Raw genomic sequence first — 22500 nt, forward strand, 5'->3', positions numbered from 1 at the left:
CCTTCTAGTCCTTATTCTCTTTATAATAACCATTTATATCTTTTCTCTTTTTCTTCTCCATATTATATGTATATTTTTTTCTCTCTATTTTCTTTCTCTATTTCTTTTTTCTCTCTTCTTAATCACTCTCTCTCCATTATAATCTTTTAACTTTATTTAAATTGCCCCCTCCCTCTTTACATCTTATAATTAAAGTTCTGTGTTTTAAGTTTTTTAACTCCAACTTTTAAAGAGTTCCTACCTAAAATAAAAATCCATTATTCATTGAACTTTTGAATAGTCAAGTCGCTGCCTGATGATATCTGTTGTTTGATTGAAACAAGTGGCTATTTGTATCAGCAGGATGTGACCATGTTTATATTACAATAAACAAGTATTATCAGCTCTTTTTATTGAGCACTATCTAACAACCTCGTTGAATTCATTAGTCCATTACTTTTGAATAAAAACCCCGAGTATATATATATATATATATATATATATATATATATATATGAATATATATATATATATCTATATATATATATATATGAATATATATATATATATCTATATATATATATATGAATATATATATATATATCTATATATATATATATATGAATATATATATATATATATATATATATATATGAATATATATATATATATATATATGAATATATATATATATAAATATATATATATGTGTATATATATATATAAATATATATATATGTGTATATATATATATGTGTATATATTTATATATATATGTATATATATATGTAAATATATATATGTATATATATATATATGTAAATATATATATGTATATATATATATATGTAAATATATATATGTATATATATATATGTAAATATATATATGTGTATATATATATATGTATATATATATATGTATATATATATATATGTATATATATATATATGTATATATATATTTATAAATATATATATATATGTATATATAAATATATATATATATGTATTTATATATATGTATATAAATATATATATATATGTATTTATATATATGTATATATATATATAAATATATGTATTTATATATATATATATATAAATATATGTATTTATATATATATATATATAAATATATGTATTTATATATGTATATATATATATATAAATATATATATAAATATATGTATTTATATATGTATATATATATAAATATATATATAAATATATGTATTTATATATGTATATATATATAAATATATATATAAATATATGTATTTATATATGTATATATATATAAATATATATATAAATATATGTATTTATATATGTATATATATATATAAATATATATATAAATATATGTATTTATATATGTATATATATATAAATATATATATAAATATATGTATTTATATATGTATATATATATAAATATATATATATAAATATATGTATTTATATATGTATATATATATAAATATATATATAAATATATGTATTTATATATGTATATATATATAAATATATATATATAAACATATGTATTTATATATGTATATATAAATATATATATAAATATATATATAAATACTGTTTTTATGTAAGGTATAATGTGTAATCGGTTGGTAAAACAGAAATGGTTGCAGACTGTTGAATACGTTAAGTTTGGGAAATTAAGTTGAAAACTAAAAACTATACAATACAGTGTCAAAAACCCACTAAATATGTTACCATGACATAGGCTGACGTAATCGGTGGGTTTGTGACAGTATTTTGTGTAGTTTTTTAGTTTTAACTTACTTTCTCAAACTTAGCATAATCAACAGTGTCTGCCACCATTTGTATCTTTCAAATACACCGATAAACACTGTTTTTCGAGCGGACTAAACGTTACATTAAAGTAAAAGGGTTTGTATTAACAGATACAAAGAAGTTGTCAAAAAATGAATATATAACAAATAAATGTTATCAAAGGCAAGAAAAGTAAATGTTCTACCTAACTGGATAAGATTGTAGTGTTTTTATGTAATATAAAATGTTTAATCAGTTCAAAAACATGCAGTGTTTATCAGTATATTTGAAAAATACAAATGGCGGCAGACTGTATCGAACACGTTAAGTTTGGGGAAATTTTGGGAAAATGAGTTTAAACTAAAAAACTATATAAAATACTGTTAGGAACTCACTCAATATATGTTACTGTGATGTAGGCTGACATATAATCAGTGGTTTTAAATTTTGATCGATACAGGTAACGACTTTTAAGAGTCCCTTTTAGTGATCACCTGGTTTGAGGATATCATACAACTAAATGGCAAATCTGCCCCAAAAATCCGGTATTATTTTACTTTAAGGCCCGTCTCATGTTCGTATATAACGAAATATTTTATTGTAGATTTCAGTGTACTAAAAACGAATCTGCAAACCGTTTCCGTCGCAAAAAGAAAGTTTTCATGATATGAAGAAATTACTTTTTCAAAAAGTGGGTGATCACTTTTCAATTTAAATTTAACTTAGAATGAGCACCCACTTTCTGGCTACCTGAGAGAGGGGCATATATCTGTGTGTGTGTGGGGGGGCGGCCGACCCCCCCCCCCCGCCTCTCCAACCAATTTAAGCAGGTAATTTTAAAGGATTTTCCAAGGGTAGAAAGAAAGCCCCCACCCCAAATATCGTGGCCACAAAGTGGGTGATCATTTTACGTTAAATTATTATGGAAAAGTGATCCTTCACTTTTTTAAACTAACATTTCTTCATATCTTGGAAACTACTCGTTTGCCTTAATTATAAAGGTTATTTTCGTTTTCAGCGACCCCGAAAACCTATATGAGTGGTAATTTTAAAGGAATTTTCGAGGATGGAGTAATTCCTCATATTTACCTTTTTTTTTTTTTTTTTTCCAATAACATAAGAAATTAAGAATTAGACAAATTAATGGTGCTAATGCACTTACCGATCCGTACTATTTTTTAAATCGTATTTCCAAGTTTAATTAAAGTTTTTTTTTTATTATTCAATTGTTTTCTAAATAATGTTAATGCTTCTGTACTGTTCCTTGTCTGCTTAAGTTTAATTTTTGTTTATTAAATTGTTAGGTGAAAGTCCAGAATAGTTACAAAACACCCTCTTCTCCCCATGTTAAGAATGGCTTTTTAAATAATAACGTTATTATTTCAGCACGGATCGATAAGTGCACGAAAAGCATTCATATTTTAGAATAGATGCAAAACTCCCCCCCCATGTTAAGAATAGCTTTCTAAATAACGGTATTATTTCAGCACGGTACCTTCTCTGCATAAGTACTATCTTTTGTTTATTAAACTGTTAGGTGAAAATATAAAATATTTACAGAACACTCTCCCTTTCCCATGTTAAGAATGGCTTTCTTAATAGCGTTATTTCAGCACGGTACCTTCTCTGCATAAGTACCATGTTTTGTTTATTAAATTATTAGGTGAAAGTACAATACTCATGCAGAGAGTGATCCGTGTTGAAATAATAACGTTATTATTTAAAAAGCCATTCTTAACATGGGGAGGGGAGGGTGTATTTTAACCTTACAATTGAATAAAAAAACATATAAACCTAATTAAACCTGGAAATACGATTTAAAAAATAGCGCCGACAAAAAAAAAAAAAACTGTACTTTACCAACGAATCTTATATCGAAAAACAAAAAAAAAAAAACTCAAAAAGCAAGCGACAAACTTTTTTTTGGCCTTATATAATAAAGAAAAAATGTGTAAATTAAAAAATTTGGAAGATAAACAAATGAATTATGTTTTTTAATAGCGTTATTTCAGCACGGTATCTTCTCTGCATAAGTACCATGTTTTGTTTATTAAATTATTAGGTGAAAGTACAGTACTCATGCAGAGAGTGATCTGCATTGAAATAATAACGTTATTATTTAAAAAGCCATTCTTAACATGGGGAAGGGAGGGTGTATTTTAACCTTACAATTGAATAAAAAAAACATATAAAACTAATTAAACCTGGAAATACGATTTACAAAATAGCGCCGACAAAAAAAAACTGTACTTTACCAACGAATCTTATATCGAAAAACAAAAAAAAAAAAACTCAAAAAGCAAGCGACAAACTTTTTTTTTGGCCTTATATAATAAAGAAAAAATGTGTAATTAAAAAAATTTGGAAGATAAACAAATGAAATGTTTTTTTTTGTTTTATTTTGTACTTATCGAGTTAATAGAAAATTAAATCTTTCGTCAATTCATGGCTGTGAAATGAATCGAACCGGAAGTTCAGTTTTATCAACAGAACAGATTCGCAGTAACGGTTAAAAAAATATATTTATTTTATTTAATATTTTAATTTTAATAATTCGCGAGGTAAATTTATTTTAATAACATAAAAACATACCTCGACTCTAAAACTGGGTTGTCTGAAAATTTCAAATTTTCAAATAAATTGGTAACGTAGAAATATGGTTTTATTTGTTTAGAACAAACCAACTTTACATTTTTATATATATAGATAAATATATATATATTTTTTTTTTAAACATGGAATGTAGGGGTAGATCAGATATAAATGTATGGAAACTATCCCAGTCAGCCGTAGAGTATCGATATACAGTATGGTGGAGTGGTACATCTGAAGACTTATTGCATTTCGTTTTTATCTTAACTGATACAATTGAGTGGTCGGAAGATCCCAGAGGGGACAGAATGGAACATGAACATAGCTCAGGGGAAGTTGTGAGGAAAAGGTCTAGAAGGTTAGCGTATTGACCGGAAGTATCGGGCACATGGCTTGGTTCGTGAACAATCTGGGTGAGGTCATAGGTAATGGCGAAATCATGACAGTACCTCGCATTGTCATTTGTCTTGTTCAAGTGGGTCAGCCATTCCACATTGTGGATATTGAAGTCACCACAAATGTGGATGTTAGCCAAAGGATGAGCAGACAGGATGTGGTCAATTTTCTCAGATATGCTCTTAAAGAGAGTAACTCCGCTGTTGTGGGGGGATAGAGGGCAAATATAAATGCAGTGATGTAAGCAAGTGAAACCTGGAAACACATATAAGGTAAATTAGGGTATTCTCTGGAGATTTCTCTACCACACGGAAAGCCATATGTAGGCACATATTCTATGCCATAGCGATCTTGGGATCAGATTTTGATATTAAGTTAGAGTATCCTTTAACTATGAACTCGTCTAGGGAAGTGGTCGGCCCTATGCCAGTTTTGCTTAGGAAGAATATGTCCGGTTTCGTCTCCTGTAATTGGGTTTCAACCTCTGGCAGGTTGGAACGTAGACCCCTGATGTTGGAGAAGGAGACATGGTAGTAGGGGTCTACATTGGAAGATGGGGTTCTAGGTTTATTCGTTGTTTTTCTCTGGAGATATTTCATGTTAAGGATTTGGGATTTGTGGAACAGGTCAACAGACTTGGTTAGAGCAGGACAGAGAGGGAAAGCAGGAGAGAAAAAGATAGGAAATATAAATATAAATATATATATATATATATATATATATATATATATATATGCGAAGCTCGCAGTTTGTTTACAAACAAGCGGTTTGAACACTGTACAAGTGGCAGACGGATGTTTGTTTAAATAGACATTCAGACAGATTATTTGCGGGCATCACTTCCATGATCGAGTGGTAGAACTGCCGACTGTCAACACGATAGTTCTAGGTTCGATCCATGGCTTGTGAGAGGTGCTAGTCTAGCAGCACTGATGAGTTGTGCTACAACAAAACAAGACTGTGTGCCGATGACTACAAATATATGTTATATATATATATATATATATATATATATATATATATATATATATATATATATTAATGTTGTGACAATTAATCGGGAATCGGAAAAAACTTTTGGGGATCGGAATCTGAAAAATTTTAGCGTATTTATTTTAGCCGATTCCTTACATTATCTTTGCTTTATTTGATTTTGGTTTAAGAAATATCATCACCTGCTTGTAGTAATAATAAAATAATAAATATTTACTGATTTAAACTTCCAGTAAGACTAAAATCTCTACATCACCCCTCACAAGTGTGTTTTTACGTTTGAGAAAATATATGCACATTTAAGATGTGATTTTATGGTAATCCGGACGAAATACCAATTTTATAGTTAAATATCTAGAGTCTTATAAAGAATCGGAATCAGAAATTGTATCGGAATCGGGAAAAAATATTATAATCGTCCCATCACTGATATATATATATATATATATATATATATATATATATATATATATATATACTTACCTCCACATGTAGGAAATCTCATTGGTAAATAATATTCATTCGGATGCCACCATCCAGTAGGTCCACATGTAAAGAGCAATGGTGCGGGTTTAGTGAGGGCTTTACCCTGGTTGCAAATTATGTTACAAGAATAATAAGGAAACTGCTCGTCAGTACAAACGGCAGTTCCCTCATAAGGGTCGTCAGGTTTCGTACAGTTCTTTTCTGGAAAAGAAAAAAAAAAAAAGAGAAACATTACCCCCCTCGTCAAGGAATACATAGGCCACATCTTACAAAACATTTGAAATCAAAACACATCCCCACAAAATGATTGTTTACTTTGTCTTCTGGAGAACACAGGTCCAATCTGTTGCTAAGGCGATGAGAAACTGATTGGATCTTTTGACAGCTTCCTATTCACATGTCTTAAGATGGAGTATTACGGCCACATCTGGAGGGATGCTGCTCAGGCAATTTTTTCTGGTCTTCACAGAGTACAAAATTGACTTTAAAATCTAGTAGAGTGTCGTCTGCTTTCTTCTACAGAAATAGATATTGCTAGGTTTTCTCTACTAAATTATGTGTTCAACTGAGATGCAATATTTAGTTATTCTCGGTAAGATAATCACTGCAAGAACTTGTCTTCGTACCACAACTGCAAATAATTTTTATTTTCCTCCATGTGTCAAGCATTAAACATAATCTCCATGAACTGAGCTTCTTTGCAGTATTTTCTCATTTGTAGAACACACTATCACAGCACTGTTTCCCTTGCTAACTATACCTTTGTCATTTTCAAACTTAGTGTCTGCAAATACTTGCCATAAGCCGTCCTTATAATCCTCTGATAATATTCTTTACCATCTACTCTGCAACGTATTCATCTTATCAACCTTTATTCTGGAGTAGCTCTTGACCTTAATAAGTAGTAAGATAAACTAGCCAAATCAAACATCTCAAATATTTATTGATTCTTCAAAATTACCCTGCTGCAGGCTTTCCCTTTGGATCCTCATTTGAGAAGGCAGATTCATTTACCTCTGACTATGTGAAAAAGGTAGATGGAGCTGATCAGGAAATTTTCCCGTCCATCCAGTGTGCATCTTATTTAGTGCATCTAGATTTGAGATTCTAACCTGACATCATGTCTTCGAGATTCCTCAAATAAGTTTTCAATTTTTTTTTTTTTTGTACAAGCATTTTAAATTGTCGTAAACTCTTGAAAATTCAATATCTTTTTGCTACACACCTTATGAGATGACAGATCAACTTTTATGATTTCAGGTTCAAATGAACAGTTACAGCAAGAGTTTACGACAATTTTAAATGCCTGCGCAAAAAAAGTCTGGAAATTTTATTAATGGCACGTCGTCTGTAAAGATAAAAGAAGGAAATCAAACTAACATTCTTTAAATTCCCGATACTTATAACTTTTGATTGCAGTATCAAAGCCTTTTAAATCTCAAACCTAATCATATATGATACACAATGGTTCAATAAAATTAAAAAAATACTTTCTTTTTTTTTTTTTTTTTTACATTTTTTTCTTTTTTTACATTTTTGTCTTTTTTTTTACATTTTTGTATTTTTTTTTTTTTTACATTTTTTAATGTAAAACTGAATTTCAAAAGCTGAAATGTACCTTTTACGTAAACTCTGAAATTGCAAAGAGCCACATTTCCCTTTTCATCTTTTGCCTCATACGTAACTTCATAATCACCCCACAGCATGGCTGTACCTGCAAAGCACAAATACAAAACATTTAGATTTGTACGATCAAGATGATATCTAATCATTTATATTTTTGTACGAGCATGCCAATCAGCATTGCCCGGTCGCAAAATGCGCATAAATATTATATTTTAATTAACGTGGATTTCTCATTTATCAAAAACAGAAATGCTGTAGGTATATTAAACATAACGCTAAATCCCTTAAAAAAAATAAGTAAAAGAAAAAAAAAAAAAAACTGATGCATGTGAGGATTACGTGTTTTTCTGAGTCAAGTACGATAACCATTAGGCCAACTTGACACGATCTTTAAAATATCTTTTCAAACCTACTTATTCTTAGCATAAGGAATCTGTCATGTGAACGATTCATGCATGTGCATTCATGAAACAGATGAAAATCCGATGACTCTCACATAACAATTGTTTTCGGTTTTGACCCCTTAGCGGCCTTTTTTTCAGATGAAAACCGATTAAAAAAAAGTTTCTACGTGTCTGAATAATACCCTAATATCAAATTTCAAGTCTGTAGATCAAAGATTCGTTGAGTATATAGGTTAAGAAGTGTCCTCACAATTTCTCACTTTCATAGATATATAGATTAGCAAACGATGCGAGCAAGCCACGCCTACAAAAAAATAAGATTTTAAAAATCACATTTTTCATACAAAGTGAGGCTCCGTGATAGAAATTGATAAAATTGCAAAAATAAAGGTCACGTGAGCTGCCACCAACTACGTCCACATTCAAAATTACTTTTTCCCTGGGTCCTGAGTGTGATTTTAAAAGACATCAAGTGATTAGGACCCCATTTGTAAGGCAGTTTTGTTCAAAATATTTGGCCAGTTTTGTTGTGATGGAGGTTTCCCTGCTGCCTTTGGATTTTGGGGGTGTGTCAGATATTGCCCGGTGCTCACAAAAATGCATACCACTTGAAGAATGGGCGAACAGGATGCCAATTATTTTCTGGGTGAATTCACCCTGGACTATACTATATAGATAGGAAAGTCTCTATAGACTATCTGATAAGAGGATCGCTCCACTGCAATCAGGAGAGGATTATAATGACTGCCCAATTGCTTTTTAAAATATCAGTGGTCTTAGTAACGAGAACAAGTGCATGTTCTGAAGAAGGTGTGAGTCACATGACATGCAGCTGTAAGGTTCTGCTGGAAGACGACTATTATATGACCCGACACAATGGGATGCGTAAATATCATTTGTAAAAAGTTGAATATCAATTTAAAAAAAAATGATTAGAAATAAATCATACACCATCCACTATAACTACGCAATTCCTAATAAGATAAGAGGATCGCTCCACTGCAATCAGGAGAGGATTATAATGACTGCCCAAGGTCAAAGCTTGATGACCATTGCTTTTTAAAAAATCAGTGGTCTTAGTAACGAGAACAAGTGCATGTTCTGAAGAAGGTGTGAGTCACATGACATGCAGCTGTAAGGTTCTGCTGGAAGACGACTATTATATGACCCGACACAATGGGATGCGTAAATATCATTTGTAAAAAGTTGAATATCAACTGCAGTAGAAATCTAAAAAAAAATGGTTAGAAATAAATCATACACCATCCACTATAACTACGCAATTCCTACAGTTATGTACCTAGAAAACAACATAGCTATGTGGGACAGGAAGAAGAAAGAAACAACCTTAGTAGAAGTTAGCATTCCGAATGATACTGGGTTAAACAGAACTTAAAGGGAAAGTAAAACAAAGGAATTATAGGAGCAACCAGACTCATGGAATCAGTCAGAAAGAGTAGCAACCTTGATTGAAGTAAGTGTCCTTAATGATGGAGGTCTGAACAGAGCTGAAAGGGAGAAACAGACCAAATATCAAGGTCTCGTGTATGATGTGAAAAGAAACTGGAATCTTAGGGAGATATCAATCATACCAGTTATTATAGGTGCCACAGAGCTTATAAAGAACCTGAAGTCCTAGCTAACTAATATTCCTGGTGAACCAAGTTCAGAAGAGATCCAGACAATTGCACTTACGGGAACAATGAGGATATTAAAAAGAGCTCTCGGCTGGTTTCAATAAAAAGCAGGGCAATGTTGGCAGCTGGTTTGGCTGCCCCATACTCAGCATTACAATCTTCAAAGTAAGGAAATTAACCCAAAAAACAAAATTTCATAAACTAGAACTAGAAATATACCAGGTGAACCAATTTCAAGAGAGATGCAAACAATTGCCCCTAAAAGGGTGGTAAGAATCTTTAAAAAATTTCTTGGTTTGAATGTATGAGATAGTGGGTGAATGTCTGGCACCCAGTACGATGGCCTATCCCAAGCTAGAATGAAATGATAAGAATGGCAACTGGGATATAGTAAACAGAGAAAGGAAGAAGTAATCCTAGCTACACTGCGTATAAGTTTGTATTATTTGGATTCTTTTGTGTAACCTCCGACCTTCTTCGGGTGTATCTTGTTGAACTCTGGAATTTGGATCAAAGTTTGAACAGAACCCTTTATTTACTTCATAGGGGTAGCATGCTCTTGTTCCATCAGCCATGACGGAACAAGAGCATGCTATCCCAGTAGCTAAGTAATTTGCATTTTTCAGTTGCCGACATTGAGAATTCAACCTTCAACCTCTAGGAGAACTTGGCCTTCAGGACAAGATCAAAGTGTAGTATCTATTCTTCAGATGCTGCACTTCAATTTCTTGTTCTCTCTCAGTGGAGGAGAAATTCTTCACGACTGAGACAATTTTTATTTTTGTTCCTTTTCTCCACGTTAAAAAAACGACCCTGGTGTCTAACTCTGTCCCGTGGGGAGGCATTGTAAATAGGAACCTCTAGGAGAATATAACTTTTACAACTGGTTTTTCCAAGTAGCCCACCCGGGCCCTACAGGGCCTGGGTAACGAAGTTCAAGCAAAGACCATATGTGGGGACAACCCCACATATAAGACCATTGCTCTTGTACCAATTAGTTATTGGTTAATGTAGGGAAACCCTTCATACCAATTGTCACTATCCAGCTCCCCTACTCCCCGGGGAGCTGGTCCCCATTTCCTTTAATCTCTCCACATTAAAAAAAACCACCTTGTGCCTAATTTGCTCAGTGGGGAAGCAAATAAATACAAAACCTAATAATTAGTAATTTCAATAGAAAAAATGCGAGCATGAAAAGTAATATGGTTAAGCTTAAACATGGAAAAGTAAAGGACTAGTTGTTAAAATTGGAAAACAAAAGGACAATATATTCTAGTAAAAAATATAATAAATTTATAACTTAAAATATCGCAGCATTAAGAATTGATTATATAATGTTAAATTGAATTTAAAAAAAAAATTTAATGCTGCAACATTTTAAGTTATAAATTTATTATGTTTTTTTACTAGAATAACTTGCCTGTTTCTTTTCCAGTTTTAACAACAAGTCCTTTACTTTTCCATGTTTAAACTTAACCATATTACTTTTCATGTCCGCATTTTTCTATTGAAATCCATGATTTTTCCATGCTTCCAATAAATTCGCTTGCTCTTTATGCAGTGTTGCTTGCGTATGGATAAAACATTTAACGTACGTGCATTTGTATGTATTATTATATTGCGTTTTTACAAGCGCTTAGATCAGCCTGTTATGCAGTATATCCTGCGTGTAGATAAAATATTTAACATACTTGCATGTGTATGTATTATTACATTTCATATTTATTCAAGCGTTTAGATTAGTATGTTATGCAGTATTGCCTGCCTTTGGATAACATATTTAACATACGTTCATGCGTATGCATATTTTATTGCGTTTTTTACAAGCGTTTATCTCAGCATGTTATGCAGTGTTACCTGCGTATGGATAAAATACGTGCATGCGTATATATTATTATATTGCATTTATTACAAGCGTTTGGATCAGCATGTTATGCAGGGTTTCCTTCGTATGTATTAAATATTTAACATACGTGCACGTGTATGTATTACTATATTGCATTTTTTGCAAGGGATTAGATCACTTGCCCCCATAAACATAACATACACATATGTAATAACAATGTATTGCACACGTCTGCTTTCAATAACTCCCCCCCCAATTATCTCCCTTTCATTCTATCATTCTCTCTGTTTCACTTGTTACTTCTCTTTTCGCCGCAGCAGTGAATTAGTAGCAACACTAGTCGTGCAAGAGACGGGTTGCTATGGAAATCAGTCATAAAAAGCGTCGATCAGTTCCTTATGTTTTTTTTACGATTTTCAACACTAGCAAAATTATCATAACTTTTGTTTTACTGAACGAAAATGGACATTTCTTTTTTCACAATATAGCTGAGGCGGTGATCTATAAGCTGTAATAATTGTTTAAAATTTGGTCGAAAAATGAGTGAACGGTGAAGCTGCCACTTAACCATATATTCAAACGCTACCGTTTGAACGATAAATAGTAATATTTACAACTAGAAATAAAAAGGTGTAATGCGCACAAAATTTGTACTAGAACGTGGTGCAGTGGTAGGTGTGTCAGAAACTTCGGGAAAAATATTGAGTAATTCGACCCCCTGTCTTTCCAAGCTTATAACTACTCGAAAAATGTAATTCAAACCCAATTTTTTTTCAATTAAAGGATCAAGGACCAAGGTTTTATTAAAAAAAAACAAAAAAAACAACAACGTGATTTAAAAAAAAAGGTTTTAAATTTCGAACTTTACAGGTAAATTTCTAAAAAACTATTCTTTTTTTTTGTTTTAAATTTGAATATATTATTTATTAATCTTTTATCTTCAATTTGTGATATATAAAACTTTGGTGAGTAAATTATTTACTTTTTAATAGACATTTCAAAATGGGAGGCGTGAATTAATTCGACACCCTATCTTTCCAAGCTTATAACTACTCGAAAAATGTAATTCAAACCCTAATTTTTTTTTCGATTAAAGGAGCAAGGACCAAGGTTTCATTTTAAAAAAATACAAACAACGTGATTTAAAAAAAAAGGTTTTAACTTCGGACTTTACAGGTAAATTTCCAAAAAACTATTCTTTTTTTTGTTTGTTTGTTTTAAATTAGAATATATTATTTATTGATCTTTTATCTTCAATTTGTGATATATAAAACTTTGGTGAGTAAATTAATTATTTACTTTTTAATAGACATTTCAAAATAGGGGGAGGGGCGTGAATTAAAAAAAAGTTCATCTAAAATATTATATTCGGTTTAATGGAAAGAGCATAACATTCCACATTGACCCTGGAAATATCGTAAAAATAGAATCAATAGAAAAATTTTAATAGATTTTTAAAGTTTAAAAATTGAAAAATACTGAACTCGTAAAATTCAATTAATTTCATTACTGTTTTTTAAAAAATAAAAAAATAATATTTCTATTACTTTTCATACAACTTTAATAGTTTATTTTGGAAGTATAATCCATAAAGAAAATAAACAACCCACTTTTAAAAGAGAAATTACGAGTTTTTTTTATATTTTATTTGCAGTTTCGTGTTAGGGGTGTCAAAAATTCCTACAAAAATTCTCATATACTTGTTAGAGTACTTGAAAAAATCAATTATAAAAACGACATTCTCTTGAAGGTTGAATTCTCAGTGTGGGCGACCGAAAATTACACTTGTGAATTATTTATGACTTCTATCCAGTCATGAAGTAATTAAAGGGTTTCGTTCGAAATTTTATAATAATAAAAATTATAATAATAATTATAATATTAATGATAATAATAATTATGATAATGATCATTTTAATGAAAATGATGATAATAATAGCAAAAAAATAATCATAATAATGATTTTAACTATGATGACGATAATAATAATAATAATAATATTAATGATGATATTAATAATAATGATAATAATAATGATAATTACAATATTAATAATAATAATAATGATAATAATAATAATAATAATAATAATATTAATGACAATATTAATAATAATAATAATCATGATAATAATAATTATGATAATTACAATATTAATGAAAATAATCATAATAATAAAAAATAAAGATAATAATGATAACAATTGTAATAATGATAATGTTGATGATAATAATAAAGTTATGATGATAATAATGATAATAATAACTATTGTTATAATAATGATAATAATTAAAATGATAACAACAGTAATAATTACATGATAAAATAATAATGGTGATTATAATAATGTTAATAATGATTATAATGATAATAATGACAAGAAAATGATAATTGTGATAATGATTATGATATTGATGATGATAATAATTGTAGTGATGATGATGATGATGATGATGATGATGATGATGATGATGATAAATTCAATATTCCAGAGGAGTTATCATCATTTTTTAAAAGCTCACCAGGGCGGTAATTCATTTTCAGCTGCGTATTGTCTGTAAATTGTGGGGGCGTCCAACTTAACAATGTCCGTGCCTGGCTGCCGTAATTGTTGACCATTTTCGGGCAGGACTTTACATCAATAAAAGTTTGAACACCTGAAACAGAAAAAAAAAGAAGAAAAAAATAGACGAGTATAATTATCATTAGTATACTTTAAAATTTGTTTAATAGAAAAAAGAAAAAATAGACAAAAAATAGAAAAAAATAGAAAAAAGAAAAAAATAGAAAAAAGAAAAAAAAATAGAAAAAAGAAAAAAATAGAAAAAAGAAAAAAATAGAAAAAAGAAAAATATAGAAAAGAAAAAAGAAAAAATAGAAAAAAATAGAAAAAAGAAAAAAAAAGAAAAAAATAGAAAAAAAATAGACGAGTATCATTATCATTAGGATACTTTTCAAATTTTTTTAATGGAACCATTAACTTTACGATCAGTCCCCTCTCCCTCTAAAGTATTAAAACAAAACTGTTATAGAAGGTCACCAAGAGGATTTCCATATCAAAATTTACAAACTTTACTCAAGTAATTCATAAAAATAAAACTTCAGGTGTACTTTTTGATATATGTTAAAGAACAACCACCTGTTCTCATGAATAAATAAGAGATAGGATAGCCGAGGATTCGAAGTTGCGAAGCTAGATTTGGAATTGAGAATTCCGATCATAAGTTAAAATATATAATAAGAATGTTATTGAAAATGGAATGTAGAATTACTATTGTTTAGTTCACATAAAATAGTTAGATATCTGTTTATGTAAATAGGAATGAAATTAAAATAAGGAATCTAGATCAGGACAATAGAAAATATTAAACATATTTGTAAAGTAGGTTAGAGAAATTGGGTTGAAACATATGAGTAACAATGCATGCTTAAACACGGAGGCATGTCATGCCATGTGTCTGATATGCACGTGTTGGTCATGCAATGACGTCAGGAGTTTTGATTTTAGTTAGATAAGTCAGTCACAGGCAGTCGGGGACTCAGTCAGTCAGGGGAGAAGAGAGGAGTCAGAGACAGAGCTGACATGGAACCTTGGAAGCGAAGGCTACAAGAAGAAAGAATCATGTAAAGACTTGAATTCCTTAATGCAAAGCCATTGACCGGTCGTAATGGAATAAACAACATCACCATCTTTTTGTATCTGCGTCTTCGTGTTATGTTATTCAACAGAAAAGGTATTGTTCATTTATATTATAAGAACTTTGTGAAAATCATCATCTCAAAAATAGGTAAAGAAATATGTGTCAATGTTATAGAAACACTTCCATTCAAAGAACTGTCAAAAGTATAAATGTCAAACGCACTATCTCTCAGTCTATCTATCTATCTATCTATCTATCTATCTATCTAAATTCTCCTCTCATTGTGTATTACACGTTCTCAGCTCTCTTGTATTAACATGTACCCTGACTCTATCTCAGAAAATGTCTCATTATATATAAGATCTGTCTCTATCTCACACAACATGAACACGTTAATATGCACAACAACATAACATCAGTCCTCTTCTAATAATAGCTATAATACATACGGTTATTTGGTGCCGTGACCAGTCCACTCATACAAGGGTGCGTTTGAAAAAAAAAGTACTTTGATAAAAAATACAACCAAAATAAATACTAGATGATATGAAAAAAAATAATTAGGAAAAAAAAAGAGAAAAGAAAAACGCACACACATACAAACAATAAGAAAAAAAAGAGAAAAGAAAAACGCACACACATACAAACAATAAGAAAAAAAGAGAAAAGAAAAACGCACACACATACAAACAATAAGAAAAAAAGAGAAAAGAAAGACGCACACACATACAAACAATAAGAAAAAAAAGAGAAAAGAAAAACGCACACACATACAAACAATAAGAAAAAAAGAGAAAAGAAAAACGCACACACATACACGCAATAAGAAAAAAAAAAGAAAAGAAAAACGCACACACATACACACAAGAAAAAAAAGAGAAAAGAAAAACGCACACACATACACACAATAAAAAAGTATACAAGAAAAAAATAAAGAGGCCGATATGCCGCAAAAGAAAAAAGTTGTAATGAATGGAAAAAGATATATACGAGTCGATTCAAAACAAACCATAATTCATTCATAAAGAAAAAATTGTTTGACATGACCGACAACGATAGATACAACATGCTGACTTCTAACATCCAAAACGTAACTATGTGAATATTTATTTGCGGCCATGTTTGAATTAACGATGCCAGCGTTTTACAAAGTGATATGATGGGCATCATTACAATACGTTTTTTTAATTTTCGTAAAAGTCTCCCGTGGTGTGCATCTTATCAAATAATAATAAAAAAAAAAACGGTAACACAGCTCGGTACTCAAAAGGCTCCTTTCTACAAGTGATTCAGCACAAACGCCTGTAAATCAGAAACCACAATTAGTTCAGAGCTGTAATTTGACATATAACCCATAGAGATATAAATCATTGCATATTAAAAACTGGAAGTGATATATTATTTTTTTTTATTAGAATCCCTTGAGATGAGTAAGTTGTATATTTTTATTTATTTATTTGCGAACTGTTATCCTCATCTCTATAGTTGTTGTTACATGGCGTTTCGGCCAACTATTCCTCTGGCCGTCTTCAGCGACGGCATAGGAATGCTGAGTCTCTTGACTGTATCTTCAGTAATTACTGCCTTCCATAGTTGTTGTTGTCTCACTACATTTTGGCCAACTAATCCTCTGGCCAGCTTAGGGTAGGATTTATAATCATCTCGAACTGTAGAGATTCAATGTCTTTATCTACTGTGCCATGAACCCCGGTGAAGGCCAGAGGATTTGTTGGCTGAAAGTCATGAAACAACAACAACTATGAAGATGAGGATAACAGTTTGCAAATAAGTAAATCTGTAATGTTGTGACCCTTTGGGCTGTGATCATAGTGTAGTATCTGTGTTAACTGTGGCAAGCAGAGCTAAGGGACAAAACATTATTATTATTATTATTATTATTATTATTATTATTATTATTAATTGATTCGAGTGACGGCGGGTTGCTGGATCAATTATTATGATTAGAAAACTAAACAATTAAATTGGGAAAAAATGATTGACATATAATAATATCGCAAAAAGAACGTAAAAATGGAAAATAGATGTAAACATGATTTTTGGGGTGCATAAACAAATAACTAAATTGCGGTTACATCAGCTGTTGGTGTGAGACACGTCATGAGATGTATGTAGATTTGGGAAGATTCTAGTCAGTCGTTAGCGGGACATCAGAGGGAACGGACGACTCAAGAGGGGAGTTGGTCTCCATGACGCAGGGAGCGGTATCATTTCAGCCAGCCAAGATGTAAAAACGTGTAATCTCTGAAGATGCCGACCGGATCATGAAAATAAATCAGGTATGTGTTGCGTTATTTACACCTGTTAAAAAGAACTGTTTTTCTACAACTGTTTTGATACGTCCACGTCAATCGTTTCTTGTTAGAACTGTTGCATTACGCTAGACGATCAACTAAATGATACAACGTATATGCATACACGCATATACATGTACACGAATATACAGATAAAATATAAAACCCAACTAATCAACATGTATGTTATTACAGAACATATTATATACATGTAAACCCATGTCATCATCATCATGCAGTCCGTCAACAAGAGAGGAAAATATGGAGCAAAAAATAAAGAAAGAAAGAGAGAGAGAGAGAGAGAGAGAGAAGAAAATATGGAGTAAGAAAAAAGAGAGAAAGAGAATAACAGAGAGAGGGAGAGGAGAGAGAGAGAGAGAAAAATATGGAGTAAAAAAGAAAGAAAGAGAGAAAAAGTGTGAGAGAGATGAAAATATGGGATTAGCAAAAGCAAGAAAGAAATAAATAAAAAGAAAGTAAAATATGGAGTAAGAAAAAGAAAGAAAAAAAAAAGACGAGGGAGAGGACTTTCCACCTTGGCTCCTAACTTGCTTGCGCAGTTTAGGTGTAGTATCTGTTGTGCATCAGATAAACACCCTCTGAACCTCCAATGCTCATTTCCAGTGGAGCGAATCCACAACGACTGGCAGCAAAGGAGGCCGCAACCTCTGGCTGAAAGTAATCTCAATGAGGTAAACAGTCGCCCTATCGTCTCCGCTACTATGCCTTTTCTTTCTGGATGGGGTTCCACAGCCTTTCAAGAAAAAACTGCAAGGCAGCAGTAGGATTTGAAATCAGAGTTCCCACCTCTTAGCCTTTTGCAGTGATAAAGTCCAACAAGGCAGTGGTGTTTGATTTTGAGGTTGGTTCCCCTAGTCTTTGCCCAACCAAGTTAGAATATTGGAAGACTTTAAAATAAAGAATTACGGTCGGATATTGAAGAACTGTATATTATAGAGTCTGAATTTTGGAATCTTCAGATCTTATAAATTCTGACTCTTCAAAGCTGGTAACCAACCAACATCATACAAATTTTTACAAGTCTTTTCTTACCTTCTGAATTACTTTTGGTACTAAAGGCAATCTTACGGACTCCATTCATCAGTATGTAGTTTCCCCAACCAGCCAAAACATCGCCAATGCTGACCAAAGGATTTGATACTAACTTATTGAATTCAGTTTGGAAATCGAGAGATTTGTTGTAGATATTCACTTGGCTTAATGTACCATAAATTCCTTTGTTAAGTATAGCCATGTCCGTCACAGGATCATAAAAGCATCCAAGTATAACAACACACCTGAAATAGAGAAAAAAACATAAAGGTCAAAGGTTGTATTGGTTGAACCAACATCAAGCGAAAATTAATTCATTTTTTAAACCTCTTTAGGCATACACATCTGATGGGGAGAAACAATCTAAGATATGTTCTGAACTTTGTTTATGAATATAACGATTTAATTAGAGTTTATTTTCTAAAAAAAAAAAAAACAAATCCGACACTATCCTCGCCACTAAGCAATATTTAGCTGATATTACCCCGTACGGCTAGGTAAAATGTATTCGCTCAGACAGTGGGACTGAATTTACTAGTAAAGACTTTGATCTTCTATTAATTAACCATAGTATTAAGCACGAGAAATCGGTGCCATATACCTCATTTTAAAATGACACCGCTGAAAGAGCACGGCGGACCCTTTTTGAGATGGCAAGATGTCTACTTATCGAATCAAAATTAATGCATAGTTTATGGACGTACACTTTAATGGCAGCAGCATATATCAGAAATAGTTCGTTCAATAGAAGATTGGGCAAAACACCGTATGAAGCGTTTTGCGGTGTAAAAACAAAAAATGAACCGAATGCATATATTTGGTTCAGATTGTTTTGCATTTATAGAAAATACCAGTAAACTAAATATCAAAAGCGAAAAAGGTATTTTCGTAGGTTACGATAAAACCAATCTAGATATTTAATCTACTTTCCAGACCAAAATGCCATAAAAGGGTTAGATGTGTAAAATTCAACGATGCATTAAATTAAAAAAAATGGTGAGCAGTGAATGAAAAACGTGATGAAATATTACCTAGTATCTTAATCGATCACAATGAAAATATTAATAATGACGACAATTGTAATAGAACAACCAACATAAATATTAACCAGACACATCGATACCCGATAAGGGAGCGAAAAAGGCTAGACTTCTTAAAAATTAAAACAATACAAGACTACGCAGTGGATTACTGTTACTCGTTGAAAAGTGCACTGGAAAGTAATAATGAGGCGATTAATTCAGAAAATCACCAAGAATGGAAAAAAAAAGCTATGAAATCCAAATTGAAAGCTTTATCTGAAAATAACGAATACGAAATAGTTGCAAAACCAAAAGATAAGAATATAATTTCTTCACGCTGGGTTTTTTAAAAAAAAAATCACAGCTTCTGGCAGTGAACGTTTGAAAGCAAGATTTGTTGCAAAAGGTTTTTACAAATTTCTGGAGTAGAATATTTTGCCAAATTTAACGGCAATTTTTATAGTAAGTTTGGAAGCTTCTGATTGGTTGGTTATTATAACTTTTGGTTATAAAAACGATCGTCAAAATCATTGGTGTCATACCTCCATTAGTAGTCAAAAATATTTTAACAGAAACATTCATTGATCATTATTTAATCCCGGGCAACCTCGGGTCACCCGCTAGTACAACATAAAGTTATTCTTTTGGATATAATAATGTGTTTGGCTACAATTTATTTCAAAATTACTTCATCCGGCCTTGATAACTGCTAGTGTGAACTATTTTTGGATAATCAGCTAAAAATAAAAAAATCAGCAAGGGAGATAACTCGTACATAAAGATTAAACCACGCCGATTTTCTCTCTCTCTCTCTCTCTCTCTCTCTCTCTCTCTCTCTCTCTCTCTCTCTTTCATCCTGTCTTTTAGACTGAAGATATCTCCACATGGCACAAACCAACTAAATCATAATAACCACTTCTGTTACAGTCTGACGAAGTTGCTGAATCGTTCATACGATTCGATAACAGAAACATGTGTAATTAAGCAGGTAAAACGGTAATAAAATTAAAAAATATATGTTTATATATATATATATATATATATATATATATATATATACATAATAACACACAGACAATATATATATATATATATATATATATATATATATATATATATATATATATATATATATATATACATAATAAACGCACACAATGCTTAGCGTTCGTGGTCGAAGTATCTGCTAAATCTATTTCTATGAAATTTTTCTAACTCGGAAGCGACTAATTGCAAAGCCAATTTCCCCCTTTCACCAACGTGTTGTTCACCTTTAAACGAAGCGATTAAAAAATACATTTTTTTAATTGATTTATTTTATGATAGGCACAGATTTCAAAAATAGCATGGTGTAGTAGTTACAGGTAGCAACCGTGGGCTTGGCAAGTCGGGTTCAAGTTTTCTCAAGCTACTGGTCTACTTTCAATTACCCTAGAGAGAAGGTATGAATCTATATCTCTTCCCTCAAGCTATGAAATAAATTTTATGATACACTAGATCAGAGTTTCCCCAAAGTGGGCTACACGAAACCTTGGAGCACCGTGAGTGAGACTGAAAGGCCCTGGAAGCCTTTTCTTAAAGAGAACCAAAAAATTTCTTTTGCTTTATATGGAAAAATTTGAGAACCAAATGCTTTATATGGAAAAATTTGAGAACCAAATGCTTTATATGGAAAAATTTGAGAACCAAATGCTTTCTATGAAAAAATTTCAGAACCAAATGCTTTCTATGAAAAAATTTAAGAACCAAATGCTTTATATGGAAAAATTTGAGAACCAAATGCTTTATATGAAAAAATTTGAGAACCAAATGCTTTATATGGAAAAATTTGAGAACCAAATGCTTTCTATGGAAAAATTTGAGAACCAAATGCTTTATATGAAAAAATTTAAGAACCAAATGCTTTATATGGAAAAATTTGAGAACCAAATGCTTTATATGAAAAAATTTGAGAACCGAATGCTTTATATGGAAAAATTTGAGAACCAAATGCTTTATATGGAAAAATTTGAGAACCAAATGCTTTCTATGAAAAAATTTCAGAACCAAATGCTTTCTATGAAAAAATTTGAGAACCAAATGCTTTATATGGAAAAATTTGAAAACCAAATGCTTTATATGGAAAAGTTTGAGAACCAAATGCTTTATATGGAAAAATTAAAATGGCTGCAGACATTTAATTATTGATGTTTTTTACTTAGTGTAAAAATTTGAAATTAATGGTTTTTTTTATATTTATTTTAGAAATTCTCTTATTAGTGCTCTGTGAAAACTTTGCCTTGCTCAAGGGCTCCATGCTGTCTTAAACTTTGGGAAACCCTGGACTAGACAGTCAAGATTTGGTTGTGAAGAAGAAAAAAAAACTCCCAAATAACATTTTTCCTACTAATTCTTGGCATGGTTTTTATTCAACTTGGATTTCTTTTTTATTCAACTCAAGCAACTCCGATAACGTATAGATATGTAAAGTTGGTGATTGAGCAACTTTTGTTTCATGAATGATTCCTTGCACATAGAGTGTTCATTGTTTCTTGAAAGCAGTGGTTCCAATCTTTTTTTTACATGACGGCACATTAGTAACTAGCTGACCGCCCGGTATTGTCCGGCGTTAAACATTATATTTTAACTTATGCAGATTTTGTATGTAATTGTAATTGTTTTGGTTAGGGAGCATGGAATTGTAAGAAGGTATCATCAAAGATATACACTTTTTTTTT

The 22500-nt window shown here is 31.1% G+C and overlaps 1 protein-coding gene across 1 annotated transcript in view; it reads right to left on the reverse strand.

The window, feature by feature from the left end:
- LOC145297772 (uncharacterized) overlaps window positions 1-22500 on the reverse strand; it is a 482067-nt gene that overhangs the window by 124571 nt on the left and 334996 nt on the right. Inside the window, exons 47-50 of the mRNA XM_080144017.1 lie at window positions 18762-19006; window positions 14278-14412; window positions 7861-7956; window positions 6240-6443 (exon numbers count right to left, since the gene is read on the reverse strand). Of these exons, the coding sequence (XP_080000143.1) occupies window positions 6240-6443; window positions 7861-7956; window positions 14278-14412; window positions 18762-19006 (680 nt within the window). The remainder of the gene's footprint in view (window positions 1-6239; window positions 6444-7860; window positions 7957-14277; window positions 14413-18761; window positions 19007-22500) is intronic.

The sequence above is a fragment of the Euprymna scolopes genome, chromosome 18 (genome assembly GCF_053919585.1).
Source record: "Euprymna scolopes isolate OS-2025 chromosome 18, ASM5391958v1, whole genome shotgun sequence".
Taxonomy (NCBI): domain Eukaryota; kingdom Metazoa; phylum Mollusca; class Cephalopoda; order Sepiida; family Sepiolidae; genus Euprymna; species Euprymna scolopes.